Source organism: Megalobrama amblycephala, linkage group LG3 (assembly GCF_018812025.1).
Source record: "Megalobrama amblycephala isolate DHTTF-2021 linkage group LG3, ASM1881202v1, whole genome shotgun sequence".
In the NCBI taxonomy this organism is placed as follows: Eukaryota; Metazoa; Chordata; class Actinopteri; order Cypriniformes; family Xenocyprididae; genus Megalobrama; species Megalobrama amblycephala.
In genome coordinates, this window is record NC_063046.1 from 39,655,970 (window position 1) to 39,673,344 (window position 17,375).

A 17,375-nucleotide genomic window follows, 5' to 3' on the forward strand; every position below is an offset into this window, starting at 1 on the left:
CGCCACTGAATAAAAAAATGCAATTGCAACTTTTTATCTCACAATTCTGTTTTTTTTTTTTTTTTCGTTGAATTGCTTGATATAATTTTTATGATTAACATATTTAATTTAGACTTTTATTCATATATAAACATTTAGCAGTGAACAATGTTTACAGCATTCAGATTCTGTCTTCGTGTCAGAAGTAGCGGAAGAGAGGTTCAACCACATCCATTTGGTTCATTCATTCGCATGTGTTACACAGCATGCTTGAGTATCCACAAGAACCACATACTTTTGTGAGCATTAAGTGTGTTCTTTAACAATGTACAAGTCTGTGTTCAAAAACATTTGCGAATACAGTTTCCATCCCATGGGTTCAGAGAACTTCTAAAAATTGTGTATGGAAACAAATGTTCAACCAGTGAAGACTTGAAGTGTTTCTGATCAATTCAACCAAAAACAGTTAGACAGCATTTTATGTGTCGCGCTGCTCTTTAATAAAATATTTTTAATGGTTTCTGTCCCTCCAAATTAAATATATATTTAATATATAAAGCAATCATATTTAATTTAGTCTCTTATTGGATTACAATGTTTACAGATTAATTCTGTCACGGAAGAGAGGTTCAAGGTTCATTCATTCGCATGTGTTACACAGCATTTGAGTATCCACAAGAACCAGTGAGGTGTTTCATCTGTGTTCATAGACTTCTGTCTGTGTTCGCTGATTTTAATGTGAATAAAAGGCAATTAAATATATATTTAATATATAAAGCTCTTTATGAATGTTTTGAAGCATCACAAATTTGGGTGAATAGACTTTCAATGGAGGGACAGATCATTATATATTACACACATACAAAATGATAGGCCAAGATTATTGCTACAACAAGCTATATATATATATATATATATATATATATATATATATATATATATAGTAATTATGAGCAAAGGTGGCTGTGAAAATAAATCTGCATAGTTTATCCTTTTGATCTTTCATTCAAAAAATTCACAAAATTATAACCTTTCTTTGAAGGAAAAGAATTGAAAGTGGGGGGAAATCACATTATGAAATAAATGTTTTTCTCCAAAACACGTTGGCCACAATTATTGGCACCCTTTTATTCAAAACTTTTTGCTACCTCCTTTTGCAAGATAACAGCTCTGAGTCTTCACCTATAATGCCTGATGAGTTTGGAGAACACCTGACAATCACTCATTGTGATGAATGATTACGGGAATTTGGCCTTTGTGTTTCCTCATGTTTATACTCCAGTGGAACAGGTAATCATGGCTGGACAATTTCATGTTCCTAGTCACCCTGGTGTGCTAAAAAATGTAAATATTAATAGGAATATATTTCAGAGATATTTTACTCATAAGAATTTATAGGGTTGCCAATAATTGTGGCCAACATGTATTGGAGAAAAAACATTTATTTCATAATGTGAGTTTCCCCCCACTTTCAAATGTTTCACTTCAATGAAAGGTTAGAATTTTGTGAATTTTTTTGAATGAAAGAACAAAAGGATAAACAATGCAGATTTATTTTCACAGCCACCTTTGCTCATATTTACTAAGGGTGCCAATAATTGTGGAGGGCACTGTATATATATATATATATATATATATATATATATATATATATATATATATATATATATAGCAATAATCAATAATAATAATATAGATTATATATAGCAATAATCTTGGCCTATCATTTTTATGCATGCTAAAATTACTCAATTAATTACTTAGTCTATGCTTATAATGCAAAAAGGAATACTTGTGTTGACTATGCATAACTTCCTAAATACAAAAATGTAAGTTTTAGAATACAACAGAGCATGGGTCTTGAAACACCAAGGTCATGTATTTGGTTCCCATGGACTGAATGAACTGATGAAATAATAAATGCAAAGTCAGATGCTTTGCATAAGTGTGTTAAATGCATAAATGTTCTTGCTTGGCCTCAGCCAAGTATCATCAGTTTTGTGAATTATAGTTCAGAGGGATAAACTGCTGTCAAGCTGTTGTGGAAATAATTTCTTAGTTACATATTAACAAATTACATTGTTCTAAATGTCATATATGCTGAAATATGCTGAAATATGCTTTTCCGAACTGCCCAAGTTTAGTAGTATAACTGTCAATAAACCAGTAAAATCATTTTTAGGGCCAAAACCCTAAGGGGCAAAGGGCCCTATTGTTTTCCTAAGGTTTTTTTTTATTTAAAAAAAAAAAAAAAAAAATCAAACTTGAATAATTGCACACACGTTGTAATATATTTTATATGGTTGTATTTGAGGGGCTCTGTAGCACACCCCTTTTCACTCATCAGCCATTTAATTTCTGTGTGGTTTTGCCTATATTACAGGATAAGAAATCTCTTAGAACTTAGCACATGGATAGGCAACGTTGGTCCTGGAGTGCCGTTGTCCTGCAGAGTTTAGCACCAACCCTAAAATAATAAATAAATAAAAAACTCAGCTGCCTGTAGCCTTATTAATCCTTAAGTCTTTGATTAGCTTGTACACGTGTGTTTGATTAGGGTTGGAGCTAAACTTTGTAGGACAGCAGCACTCCAGGACCAACATTGCCCACCCCTGACTTGTGATCTGTTTCTATCCGTTTTTTTATTATTAGTTTAATAATAAGTTTAATAAAAATATATATGTATATATATATATAGATAAAGATAAAGATAAATTTTGAGCTGCAAAAGATAACTTCACACTCATTTGAAACATTAAATGAAATTCATCTAAAATTAAATGATCTCATTTGGCTATTGTGGTTTGTGGTGATAGTTCACAATGATAGTTCACGGTGATAGTAGAACCACATATATAGCCCAACACTCCACCCATTTGTTTTTGTTAATTTCTTCTTCTTTTTTTTTTTAATATCTCTCTATAGTTTGTATTTAGTTATTAGTTTATTTTAGTTATTTTATCTAAACTGAAATAAGAAATATTGCTTTCACAACTAGCTCAAGTAATGTGTTATTAAGATAAATTTTTACTCAAATGTGGTCATAATTCTAAATTGTACATGTGTCTAAAATGATACAGTATGTCCATTATACTGCATTTCTAATGCACGGGTCACAGAATGTTTTTTTTATTTATTTATTTATTATTATTATTATTATTTTAGAATTAGGCACAAGATGGCACTATAATAAGTGCACAGAGTTGCTTGTAAGTCCTGGTTCCCTTTCAGCTGATGTCACATCTAGTGAACCGATGAACTGGGAATAATAATAATAATAATAATAATAATAATAATTCCTTACATTTATATAGTGCTTTTCTGGGTCCTCAAAGCACTTTACACATTGAAGGAGGAATCTCCTCAACCACCACCAATGTGCAGCATCCACCTGGACGATGCAACGGCAGCCATATTGTGCCAGAAAGCCCACCACACACCAGCTTAGAGAAGACAGAGTGATGAAGCCAATCAGTATATGGGGATGATTAGGAGGCCATGATGGACAGAGGCCAATGGGCAAATTTGACCAGGATGTCGGGGTTACACCCCTACTCTTTTCGAAGGACATACTGGGATTTTTAACGACCACAGAGAGTCCGGACCTCGGTTTAACGTCTCATGCGATGGACGGAATCTCGCCAAGTAGAGACCAATCTACTTCGAATGTATCTAAATGAGCCAATGCACATTGGCAAGCGACTTTTGCATCTGACTGCCATGCCCCACAGCGCAGACATAAATAGGAAGCAGGTGCATTGCATATTCAGCTTTTCGCTTCGGAGCCGAGTGGTTCATCTGTTCCTACTCTTTTGATCTACTAAGAGAGCTAATATCCTAGAAGAGCATTACACAGGTGTGACATTGCGTCTTTCTAAAGATGTCACCCTTGTGTTTCTGGACACAGTCATTACCTGGCACCAGCTGATGGTCACGATCGCTAGCCTCATGTGTCTGGGCATCAAGCAGAGGTGGCTTTCATGGAAGAGTCATGCACCCACTGCAGGAAGATGACCATCGCGATGTTGTGGTCTAGACTCCAGTACCTCAAACAGGGTGGAGTCCCCTCACCTGTTCCTTGATCCAGCTACCTTCCTGGCCAAAACAAGGGGAGGACTGCTTCGGGGAGCAGCTTAGGTGTTCTGAGGATTACGGTGAGGGCTTCCCCTCCGAGGAACCAACCTCCCAGGACCCCTCACCCCTCTAGCGCATTGCAGCCAGTTGAGATGTCCGTGGAACACGCTGGACCTTCTTATTGAAGTGTACCAGCTGTATCCTTCAGGGCTCTGCCCATTGACCAGATGTCGATCGCTGCATCAGAGGGTGAGCCTTCTCTGGGGATGACGATTCGGCTGTGTTGTCCCCTTTGGAGATGATAGCATTGTCCGAGTCAGACCCAGAGCTGATGGCTTTGCTTGCCTGGGCTACCGAGAGGGTCGGGCTCGAGTGAAGACCTCCACCGTGTCCCGAGCCATGTCTCCCCTACCGGGCCTGAAAGTACTTGTCCAGTCTAACTGGCAAGGCTTATGGAGCTTGTGGAGAGGCCGCCTCTGCCTTGCATGCTATGGCGCTTTTCCAGGAAAGTGCTCAAAGAGCTGCATGAGGGTGCACCCAGAGATGCTGCAAGAGCTGCGCACAGTGACCGACCTCGCCCTGTGAGCGACTAAGGTCACTGCGCTCTTCCTGGGTCGAGCGATGTCCACATTGGTGGTGCAGGAACGCCATCTCTGGCTATGCCTGGCAGACATGTGGGATGCTGATAAGATCCAATTTTTAAATTCTCCAGTCTCCCAGGCCAACCTTTTTGGCAACGTGGTCGAGAGCTTTGCATAGCAGTTCTTGGCAGCACAAAAGCAGACGCAGGCAATTAAACACATCCTGCCTGCAGCACCTCTGCCAGTTCATCGTCAAGGGCATCCTCCTGTATTTGTCCCTGCTCCCACACAGTAGCAGCAGCCTCCACCTAAGCAGCGTCATGTAGCCGGTTGCAGGCAGGCCACCCAGCCTGTCCAGGCCCCCCTAAACAAGGCGGCAAGTGTAAGAACAAGCGGCCCTGAGACGGGCGACCCAGAGATGGAGGGAGCAGCACTTCGGGAGATGGTGGAAGAGGACCGGGTGGAAAATCTTTTTTTCTTTTCAAAAATCTTTTCAGCCAGAGGTACCCAAATTGTCAAAAAAAAAAAAAAAAAAAAAAGAGCAGTTTCCTCTATCTCTGGGTCCCATAAGAGGTTACGGAGAACAGTTAGCAGCATAAAGCCTTACCACTCTCATCCTCCTCTTCTATCGCCAGCGGGCAGCAGTGAGCAGTCCGAGAATGCAACCAAGTCTTCTCACGCACCCTCTGCCCAACCATTGAACTAGGTAAGTGTTGCACTGCACACTCAGACCTCACTTTGGGCCACGATTGAGCCTCCTGAGTCAGGTCCCTGTGTTCCACCTCACTGCCCCGCTGCAGGAATGTCGGTGGTCCCTTTGGTCCCACTTGTATGGTCTCCTAAAGCCTGGCTAGCACTCCCCAGCCCCTCTTTACTGGCTCATCTGGACCATCAGACTCGGCTATCAGTTCACCTGGCGTCCCCCCAAGTTCAGGGGCATTCAGTTCACCTCAGTGAAGGCTGGTGATGCTCATGTCAGCTGATGTAAAGACAGGGTTCTACAGTCACTACTTCATTGTAGTAGCTGGTTGTCTTGCATCTTCAATAAACAAGCTGACTGGTTATCCTGCATCCCCCCAAGCTACAATTAGTACAAAATGCAGCTGCTAAAGTTCTTGCTAGGTCAAGAAATTATGATCATATAACACCAATTTTATCATCTATCTGGTTATTTTATTAATTATTTTCAATTTGCTTTTCTGTTTTATCTCGGGAGGCCCATCCCAAAGTAACCAGAAAGTACATAAGCTCCAGTTGGATCCAGCCTCTTATGAAGACTTAAGAGATGCCTCAACACTTGTGAAGAGACAGCGCCAACTCTTGCGAGGACTTCAGATGATGCAAACTACGGATCAGCATGCACCAATGCAAATCTTCCTATATATCCTAATCATTTTTTAACATGTATTAATTACTTCAATGGGCTCATTGTTTCTGCCTTAAAAATACATTGTTTAAATTGATAGATTGTTAGCTAACTGCATGATTTGTCACCTCTGATAATAGATCACTCCAAATTGTAATGTTGACATGCATTTTCTGTATCATGAAAACAGCCCCTCCCTGGCGCATTCCTCTGAGGATGGACCTGCTTTCTCATAGATGGGGCACTAGAAACTATGTCTGGACGGGACACGGAGGTTCTAGGTGACCTACCCCAGGATGTAGCGAACACAATCACTTCGAAATACAAAATACGAATATTCCTTGAAGTGGAAACTGTTCACCGAGTGGTGTTCTTCTCACTGAGAAGACCCCCAAAGACACTCAATCAGAGCCGTGCTTTCCTTCCTGCAGCATGGGTTGTAAAGAAGGCTGTCTCCATCCACCCTGAAAATATATGCTGCTGCAGTATCTTCATATCAAGACCCAACAGGAGATAAGGTGTTAGGTTTGTCAGGGGGGCGAGAAGGTTAAATCCTCCTCGCCCTCACTCTATATCCATTTGGTATTTGGCTCTGGTGCTTAGAGCACTCCAGAATTTCCTGTTTGAGCCTTTGCAGTCATTGGAGTTAAAAATTCTTCCATTAAACCTTGTTCCATTAAGAATGTAGGGGACCTGCAGGCATTTTCGGTCAATGAATTGTGCCTGGAGTTCGGGCCTGCTGATTCTTACATGATCCTGAGACCTCGGCCCGGCCATGTGCCCAAGGTTCCCACCACTCCCCTCAGGGACCATGTAATGAACCTGCAAGTGCTGGCCCTGGAGGAGTCAGACTCAGGCCTAGCTTTGCTCTGTCCTGTCCACGCTCTGCGACTGTACATGGACCGAACACAAAGCTTCAGTAACTCAGGGCAGCTCTTTGACTGTTATGGGAGGCCAGCAGAAGGGAAAGTCTGTCTCCAAGCAGAGGATGGTCCACTGGATAGTGGATGCCATCGCCTTGTTATACAAAGCCCAAGCCCAGTCAGATTGAGAGCTTACTCTACCAAGTGTTGCATCCTCCTGGGCGCTGGCACTAGGTGCCTCACTGACAGATATATGTAGAGCTGCGGGCTGGCGACACATAACACTTTCACTAGATTCTATAGCCTTCGTGTAGAGCTGGTATCCTCCTGTGTTCTCACCTCAAGTGGTCAGAGACACCGTGAGGCCCCGGCTTAGTGCCGGCTTGCTGAGCTTTTCTTCTCCTAGTGAACCAGATACGTGAGCTTATATTGCTCCAGAGAGTTCCCTACGGGCAAACCCTGTTGAGTTCCTCCATCATCCTACGCAGCCAGACATGGTGGAGCGTCCAGCGCAGGCCTTCACTCGTTTTATTCTTGAAAACCAGTGCTAGGCTGGGTGCCCATATGTAGAGACCCGACCCTGACAGCAACATACTGTGGCCCAGATCTGGCCCACATCTGGTACATATGGATTACATGCGGATCAGATGTGGGCTGGATCTGGGCCGACACAATGTTGCTGTCAGGGGAGGTGATCCCATATGTGTATTTTTCCACGGTATACCTATATACATTTTCATTTTCAATTTTATTAATCTTATCTTCTATCAATATTATGTAATCTTTTTAATAATCAAAAACAAAAACAAAAAAACAAGCAATTTGAAAACAATAAATCTTTATTATCATATTTAAAATGTAACTATTGTTACATTAAATTTGTGTAACAGAAACATATTGTAACTAGTAGACAATTTCAGATATGGAAAGTGACATAACTTTCAAAATAGAGAAACTGAATGTCTATATATAACAATCCCTATCATTTTGTTTCTAAGGTTCATACTGTAAGTGCAAGATTCAAAGAAGGAAGCTAAATAAGAAAGAAAAAATATACAATTAACATATACATTTAATTAAAAAACATAAATATGCACTACATTCTAAGTGGAAATAATATTCCAACAGAGTAGTAATACAGCTAAGATGGTTTAAAATATAATTTGCATCAATTTCCACATCAAGGTCCACAGACAAGGTTTGGTATGATTATAATGTTCATAACACTTAAGTTAAGCTCAGTATTCACATTGTGCCTGCAATGTTTAGTGAATGATGCTCTGCATGGGGACATATAGCTCGGAGGTCACTAAACATCTGCAAAATGGACATTTAATACAAAGAACACAGATAATAAATAACATTCTTCATTTTTGTCACATTTTCACTTTTGCATTGACCTTGCAATTACATCATTTTGTTTTATTGTCCCATAACCAGAAAGCATGAAATCTGTGCATAGATGTCAAAGAATAATGACAATGACCCTTTAACGTGAATAAAACAAGTTTAGATAATAAATGCCACATTGAAGTGTGTGAGATCCTCTATGATTACTTACATGAGCTTCAAATCTATAATTCAGGAAAATCAAAGGCATTTCAAACAGTAAACGTGAACTTGTAAACCTTTCATAAAACACATTTCTGAGAGTAGGAGAAACATTTTAGGGTTTGACAACTTTGGGATTGTTAACTTAGTGATGAAGTCCAATAATTTGCTTTTCGAACATTTAAAAATATCATTCAGTAACAAAGAGAAGCCCAGCATTTTGGAAAAGCTGTAAAAATCCATATTTGAATATGAGGATGGTTTTCAGATGTACTGTGCACAATTACTAAAGTCATAAAGCTATATTGAACAATTTTCAAAACATGCTGTATGGGGACTTAAAGGTGATGTATGTAATTTGTTCGATTCTATAATAAATTCCTTTCCCATATTAACCCAGATATTTTAAATACTCAGAAATGTCAGCGTGAATTAAAACATCACACATTATCAAGCGAACACTAGGCTGTATACTTGTATGCCAGTTGCTTTTACAACATTTGTGATGGGGGAGGGACTATTGATTTGTTCGGCCAATGACAGAAGCAGGAGTGTTCAAGAAACCTTTCTGAAAACAGTCATTATTTTTTGCAGTTCTGTTTGATGACACTAGTGGCACAGAAATGACATGCTATTAGGATTTGATGCATTTTTCCCTTTTCATTCTGATCTCCAGTCATCTTGGGCCTTTAGCTCACTTTATTTGTTTCTCTGATAGGCTTGTAACCCAGTTACACCCTACTCACAAGTTTCTAAGTTATCATTCTTCTACAGGAGCAGCAGGCAGCCATTACCAACAGAATTGATAGAGTAGGTTGCCAGGTTAAATTAATTTTTGTCTTTTACATCCAACCATTACACAGGAACAAAAAAAAAAAAAAAAAAAAAAAAAAAGTATGCTTAACATGGGCACCCTTGTGGAAAAAAAGTGCACTTTAGCATACTTTTGAAAGGAGTAGGCCTACTTAATAAACTGAATGTAATATTTACGGACACATTTGTAATGATGAAGTTGCAATTTAGTGGATTTAAAATATATATTTTCTTTAAATGCAATATCAAATAACACTACAAACAAAATATAATTAAAACATGACTTAAAATGTACTTTAAACTAAGACTTTTAAATGTGTACTTAAAGGGTAGTTCACCCAAAAATGATATTTTTGTCATTAAATACTCACCCTTGTGTCGTTCCAAACCTGTAAGACCTTTGTTCATCTTCGGAAGACAAATTAAGACATTTTTGATGAAATCCAAGTGGTTTTTTTATATATATCCCCAAAAGAAAGCAACATAATTACTGTCATTCATGGTGCAGAAAAGTACTAAAGACATTGTTAAAAAAGTCAACGTGACTACAGTGGTTCAACCCTAATGTTATGAAGTAAAGAGAACAATTTTTGTGCACCAAAAAAAATAAAAATAAATAATGACTTTTTCAAATAATATTCAACAAATTCGTCTCTCCCCTGTTATTCTCCTCTGCTGTTTACGTTCAGCTCTTCCAGGTTCTACGTCAGAGTGCTGACTCAGTATTGGCCGACGCTGATCACGTGAGCAGCACGACACATGCGTGTGATGCTGACGCAGGAGCCGGCCAATACTGAGCCGGCGTTCTGACGTAGAACCTGGAGTTCGATGAATGTTCGGGTGAGAACTTAATGACAGAAATTTCATTTGTGGGTTTAAGTTATGAAGCAGTCATGAAAGTGTGCTCTTATTAACTACACTCAAGTGGCTTTTATTTTGTTAATATTATCTGCAAGTACACTACATGTGCACATTCAATACAATTAAGCACAATTCGTTTTCACAAGGGCAAGAGAAAGATTCCTGCTTTCTAATGTGATCACACAAATTAGCCCATTACTTTTTCAGTCAACTGCTGAATGTCTGCTCCTGTGAATTTTCTTCAGTGCGGCCATGTTTCTTTGTCTATCTGGCAGATGTTTGGTTGAGTCCCAAAACTGTTGGGTTCTAAGTGCTTTATTTTCTTATAAAAAGCATGCAAAAGCTGGGCATTTACATACTGTGACTTCAGGTTCAGCCCAGGTTTCTGTCCAGTGTAGGGAAACATGGCGATGTTTCTTTTTGAGGGAACAAACCCTCTCTGCTTTGGCTTTCTCAGCCTAGCCCTCCCTGAGCAAGAAAGTCTCGACAGTACTCTCTCCATCACGTCTTCCACGAGTCTACCTCTCAGCACTGATCTTGTATCGGAGGATGAAGTAGGCAATCAGACGGAGCGACACAAAGAAGATGCCCAGCACAATAAAGTCCAAGTACAGCTTTGCATCCTCAACATCCAGCTCCTTCAAAATGGCTTCTGACTTCTGGAAGTGGCATGTCTCGTCTTTGTCGCAGTGCAGGTCCTCACGGTCAAGCCCGTATATGGACAGAATGACTCCTTCAAAACCATATCTGAAAGTCAGAGGACAACTGATTTAGAAGAGGACCACTTAAGATATCCAGTGCTTTTGGTATACTGTTTTATTATTCAGTTCTCTGTAATACTTGTTTCTGATTGGTTAAATGCATTCTGTTGTCAAATATTTTGTATTTTGACAACTAAACTAAGTCTACTACATTTTTCCAATATATTTGCATGTCTTTCATAACAATCCTCTTTGTATACATGCATCATAAAATCATTTAAACTCAAATCAATATATCATTTGGTAATAAGTAGTAATTGTGAATAATCCTGATAAATCAGACATTCACTATAAACCCCTTTATGATAGCTGTACTTCATCTTACATACTTAAAGACAACAAGAAATTACATTTGTAGCACATTTAATCTTTGTAATGAGACCTATTTCAAAGTAAAAACAGCAAATAATGTTATATTAAGTCAGGATTTGAATAGATGGTAAAGGAGTGGAACACCCTTGTGAAAAAATGAAGTGTGCTTAATTGTACTGAATGTGTACTTCAAATCTTAAAAGTATATTAAAAAAAACTATACTTGCTGATTTTATAATATTAATGAAATAAAATGTTACTAAATGTGAGCACACTTTTCATGACTTCAGAATTTTACTTTAAAGTAGCCTACATTTTAAACATTGTTTTAATAATGTTTTATCATGCTTTAAAAAAATTATACACTTATTTTGATGTGGATTGACATACAGCACATGTAACGTACTTGATTATAATTTTAACTGTAGATAAAAGTGTTATTTGACATTATAAGATAATATATTTTGAATGTAAAATTGCTAAATTAAATGCAACTTTAATGAAATGTGCAATAACAAACTTGTATGTCACGTTTAAATACATATTATAAAACGGTTAGTTCCTGTCCTTGATTCTGATTGGTCAATAGCTGTGTTTTATTCACGAATAAACACGGCTATAACCGCTTCACCCAACGGTTCTGTGTATCACTACACAACACCCTTAGCAACCACTCTTAGCAATGTAAACTGTATGTTCTCAATTGATATTGTTCATTGAAGCTTACTTCAAACACAACTTCATTCTTTATAAATCTCTCCAACAGTGTGTAATGTTAGCTTTAGCCACGGAGCACTATCAGACTCATTCAGAATCAAATGTAAACATCCAAATAAATACCATACTTACGCGATTAGACATGCTGCATGACGAACACTTTGTAAAGATCCATTTTGAGGGTTATATTAGCTGTGTGAACTTTGTTTATGCAATGATAGAGTCGAGAGCTCGGGAGGGGGCGGAGAGCACGAGCAATTAAAGGGGAGAGCGCGAGTAATTAAAAAAAAATCTATGGGGTATTTTGAGCTGAAACTTCACAGACACATTCAGGAGACACCTTAGACTTATACTACATCTTGTAAATATGGAACCTTTAAATAATTCAGATGAATGATTTAGCACTTACAGTATGAATCATATCTCAACTTTAGCTATAATGAGCATTTCATGAGGTTCCCTTACCTGACATAGGAAATGTATGAGATCCATTGGAGGTATTTTGGGATGGTGTCAAAACTGACAAAGAAACCTGAAAAGAGCAGCACGGGGATGGCTGTCACAGGACCAACAAAAGTTGCTACCTGTCAAGGAAACACAATACTGCATCATTTTCTTTATATGACTTTGATTGATTGATAATGAGGCAAATTCTTCAAATAATATCAAGTATATGACAGAGCATTACAGGACAAGACAACAGTAAATGTATTTACTTGTAATGATGTGGATGCTGCTCCTATCAGTAGTCCCAAGGACTGTGCAACAAGTGACGTGAGTGTCCCTAAAGCCAGGAAAAGAATGAAGCGGACTGCATCTGAAGGTTGAGATGTCATCCAGTACACTATACTGCAGTAAGCCACTGGGAACACAATCTGTGAGGCAGAAAACAAGTATTTTGAAGTGTCTGCTTCAAAGAGAAAACTGACAATCTGATTTTCCTCCGCAACAGTCAATGTTGAAAATGTGCTTACTATTTCTTGTTCTTTTTCAAAAAAAAAAAAAAAACACATTATGTTTCACATATTCTCCATTGTTGCAGCACCTCTCTTCCCAGTCTGTCATTATCGTTATGTTTAGATCCTGTCTCTCTGAAGCCCCTCCTTCTGAAAAGCGCAGTGTGCTCTGGTTGGTCGACTGGACTAACGTACTGTGATTGGTCAGCCGCTTCGAACGTGCTTTGGAAATCTAATGCCCTTTACCATTACCGCAAGATTCAACCCACTACTAACACAACTCAACCATGCCTCATCCATTTGCTTTTTGCGTATTCCTTGGGCGGGAATTATTTAAATGAGGAATATTGTGACGCGTTCATTCCCAGAAGAAAACTCAAGACTATAATGGAGACGTTCAGAAACAGTGACACTGATATAGAGAAATAACTCCCATTGGAGGGACTTTTTTAATGCTCAAACAGCAACATTACACACTAAAGGAAGATAAAAATGTAAAAAGCATCCCTTTATTTTATTTATTTATTTATTTTTCAGGCTAAGAAAAAAATCCCAAATGTTTAATATCTTTTTTTTTTTTCTCTAACTGGAGAATATTTCTTGTAGAAACACTACAGAATATTTCCGATGGGGAAAAGCAAAGCCCGCTTATGTAATGTTGCAGCAGGATTTGTCTATATTGAGCAAACAGTGATTTGACCCAAAAAGCAAATCCCCTTCAAGCTCCAATAACGTGTTTATGCCAAAACCATCTTAGTGATTCCCTTTTTGTTCCATTTTTAACTTGATATGTGTCTGTATTCTGAGGAAACCCCAATCTAAACCTTATTCTTATCCACTTTGTGAATCATCTAGCTTAGCACCACAACAGAGCAAGTTACTGTTCCTCATGTTTTATTTGTTCCATGTTACCTGAAACGGGATGTCCGCCATTGTTTTGGCCAAGTAGTATGCCTTTAGACTGTACCAGTAATTTAGATGTTCTCTCAAAAAGACTCCCATCTCAAGTGGAACTACAATAACAATCGGAAAGAACAGATACATAGCATGTTAAGATCAAGTTAACGATTATGTTTTTTTTGCATACAAAGAATAGTTTTACAACGTAAATGTGCATCAAAGTCTTTCTGGTATGAAGAATATTTATAATTTTACAGACTCACAGGTGAGAACGGTGGGCATCAAAGCTGCGAACATGAGGAACAACATGGAGAAGAACAGGAAGCCAGAGTTGCTAAGGACTTTCTTGGCCTCATTGCCAATGCCCAGGTATAACAGACCAATCAGAACTCCAATCCCAAGATGAGACATGATGCGTAAGTGAGTCAACACCTAAACGGAGAAGAATCATGTTCAAATCAAGCTCATGTTCCTCCTGATGTTACTTATGAATTGAGAATGTTTTTTGAATTGCAATGACTGAATTTGAAAATAATTGGGAGCAAACAGGACATGTTTATTTTTAAATCTAATTTTAGAATTAAAATATAAAAAATTCGGATGAAAAACAACTTTAAGTGTACATTCTAATTTATTTCAGGTTTTTAATTATTAACATTCAATATAAAATTCCTATGTAATCATGTACACAATATGAGTTATTTCCGAAAGAAAAAAATATGCATATTTCATTATATAATAATAATTTTATTAACCATGGTAGAAAATGCTTTATTTCCCCAGAATGCCACAATTTATCTTATTATTATAAGATAAGAGACTAACTTCTGTTTAAACATCTGATGTTCTTTATGACATATTTGGGTCTGCTGTGAATGTGTTACTAAACATCCCCACTAGGTGGCAGTGCTGCTTACCGAATCTCTCAGGATGCTAAGAAAAGTTCTCTTGAAAAGGATGCAAAACTGCGTCAAGCAGCTGGCAGAAAAACTATGGCAACCCTCTGACGATGAAGAGTCCTAAAGAAAATAGGTTAAATTATTACATCTATTGTGTGCTAAATGATTTGAGCCAAACAAACAGAGATGCATATCTCTCATATGACAAAACACCCACTGCATCGTGTTACATAAAGGCTTTATATGTTTCTATACATACCTCATCAGATGCTCTGTGCCACAGGAAGGGGTTATGGACCCCATTACCATTCATTTCACTTTTGTAGTCTTTCTCACACTTCTGTTCCTGAACAGCCTTCACCAGCCGAGCCGTCTGGTCACCGTATTCACCAGAAGCCACCTCCATTACTGGAGAAAAGAAGAAAATACGCTCAGCCTCTGTTGAGTAGGTCAAAACACTGATGCAGCTTGTGTTGAGAATGCAGATGTGTATTATTTTTATTCTCTGTATTATGGTCAGTGTATTATTTATTCATGTATAGATGTATAGCGTCCAAATATAACATTTTGCATCTATCTGGAAAACTTTAAAATCTTTAACAGACATGAACTTTATTTGATGATTCTTTGATGAATATATAAATATATAAAAAGTTTTACATTGTTACAAAACAATCTATTTCAAATAAACTCTCTATTCATCAAAGAATTCATCAAATAAAAAATACCAGTTTCAAAAAAAAAAAAACTTTAAGCAGCATTAATCATAAGAATTGTATGAAAGCTTGTTTCCGCCACAAAATAAAAAAAAAAATAAAAAAAGGTAATTGTGACATTTTATCTCACAATTCTGACTTTTTTTTCTCAGAATTGTTAGTTTTTATCTCGCAATTCTGACTTTATATCTCACAATTCTGACTTTGTAACTCGCAATTCTGACTTTGTAACTCGCAATTCTGACTTTGTAACTCGCAATTTTGACTTTACAACTCGCAATTCTGACTTTGTAACTCGCAATTCTGACTTTGTAACTCGCAATTCTGACTTTACAACTCGCAATTCTGACTTTACAACTCGCAATTCTGACTTTGTAACTCGCAATTCTGACTTTACAACTCGCAATTCTGACTTTGTAACTCGCAATTCTGACTTTGTAACTCGCAATTCTGACTTTACAACTCGCAATTCTGACTTTATAACTCGCAATTCTGACTTTATATCTCGCAATTCTGACTTTGTAACTCGCAATTCTGACTTTGTAACTCGCAATTCTGACTTTGTAACTCGCAATTCTGACTTTGTAACTCGCAATTTGACTGACTTTACAACTCGCAATTCTGAACTTTGTAACTCGCAATTCTGACTTTGTAACTCGCAATTCTGACTTTACAACTCGCAATTCTGACTTTATAACTCGCACTTCTGACTTTATATCTCGCAATTCTGACTTTGTAACTCGCAATTCTGACTTTACAACTCGCAATTCTGACTTTACAACTCGCAATTCTGACTTTACAACTCGCAATTCTGACTTTATAACTCGCAATTCTGACTTTGTAACTCGCAATTCTGACTTTGTAACTCGCAATTTTGACTTTACAACTCGCAATTTTGACTTTAGAACTCGCAACTTCTGACAATTGTAACTCGCAATTCTGACTTTACAACTCGCAATTCTGACTTTGTAACTCGCAATTCTGACTTTGTAACTCGCAATTCTGACTTTATAACTCGCAATTCTGACTTTACAACTCGCAATTCTGACTTTGTAACTCGCAATTCTGACTTTGTAACTCGCAATTCTGACTTTACAACTCGCAATTCTGACTTTGTAACTCGCAATTCTGACTTTGTAACTCGCAATTCTGACTTTATATCTCGCAATTCTGACTTTGTAACTCGCAATTCTTGACTTTACAACTCGCAATTCTGACTTTATAACTCGCACTTCTGACTTTATATCTCGCAATTCTGACTTTGTAACTCGCAATTCTGACTTTATATCTCGCAATTCTGACTTTACAACTCGCAATTCTGACTTTACAACTCGCAATTCTGACTTTGTAACTCGCAATTCTGACTTTGTATCTCGCAATTCCGACTTTGTATCTCGCAATTCCGACTTTGTAACTCGCAATTCCGACTTTGTAACTCGCAATTCCGACTTTGTAACTCGCAATTCCGACTTTACAACTCGCAATTCCGACTTTACAACTCGCAATTCCGACTTTGTAACTCGCAATTCTGACTTTGTATCTCGCAATTCTGACTTTGTATCTCGCAATTCTGACTTTATATCTCGCAATTCTGACTTTGTAACTCGCAATTCTGACTTTACAACTCGCAATTCTGACTTTGTAACTCGCAATTCTGACTTTGTAACTCGCAATTCTGACTTTACAACTCGCAATTCTGACTTTGTAACTCGCAATTCTGACTTTGTAACTCGCAATTCTGACTTTATATCTCGCAATTCTGACTTTGTAACTCGCAATTCTGACTTTACAACTCGCAATTCTGACTTTATAACTCGCACTTCTGACTTTATATCTCGCAATTCTGACTTTGTAACTCGCAATTCTGACTTTACATCTCGCAATTCTGACTTTACAACTCGCAATTCTGACTTTGTAACTCGCAATTCTGACTTTGTAACTCGCAATTCTGACTTTGTAACTCGCAATTCTGACTTTACAACTCGCAATTCTGACTTTGTAACTCGCAATTCTGACTTTGTATCTC

General features: G+C 37.9%; 1 protein-coding gene across 1 annotated transcript in view; it reads right to left on the reverse strand.

Annotated features, from left to right (window-relative positions):
• Positions 1–7,684: 7,684 nt before the first annotated feature.
• The window catches only part of abcg1 (ATP-binding cassette, sub-family G (WHITE), member 1), a 45,174-nt gene continuing 35,483 nt past the window's right edge, over positions 7,685–17,375 (reverse strand). The window contains exons 9-15 of the mRNA XM_048185365.1: positions 14,893–15,041; positions 14,652–14,753; positions 13,998–14,166; positions 13,747–13,847; positions 12,595–12,753; positions 12,344–12,462; positions 7,685–10,835 (exon numbers count right to left, since the gene is read on the reverse strand). Coding sequence (XP_048041322.1) covers positions 10,607–10,835; positions 12,344–12,462; positions 12,595–12,753; positions 13,747–13,847; positions 13,998–14,166; positions 14,652–14,753; positions 14,893–15,041 — 1,028 coding nt within the window. The 3' untranslated portion in view covers positions 7,685–10,606. The remainder of the gene's footprint in view (positions 10,836–12,343; positions 12,463–12,594; positions 12,754–13,746; positions 13,848–13,997; positions 14,167–14,651; positions 14,754–14,892; positions 15,042–17,375) is intronic.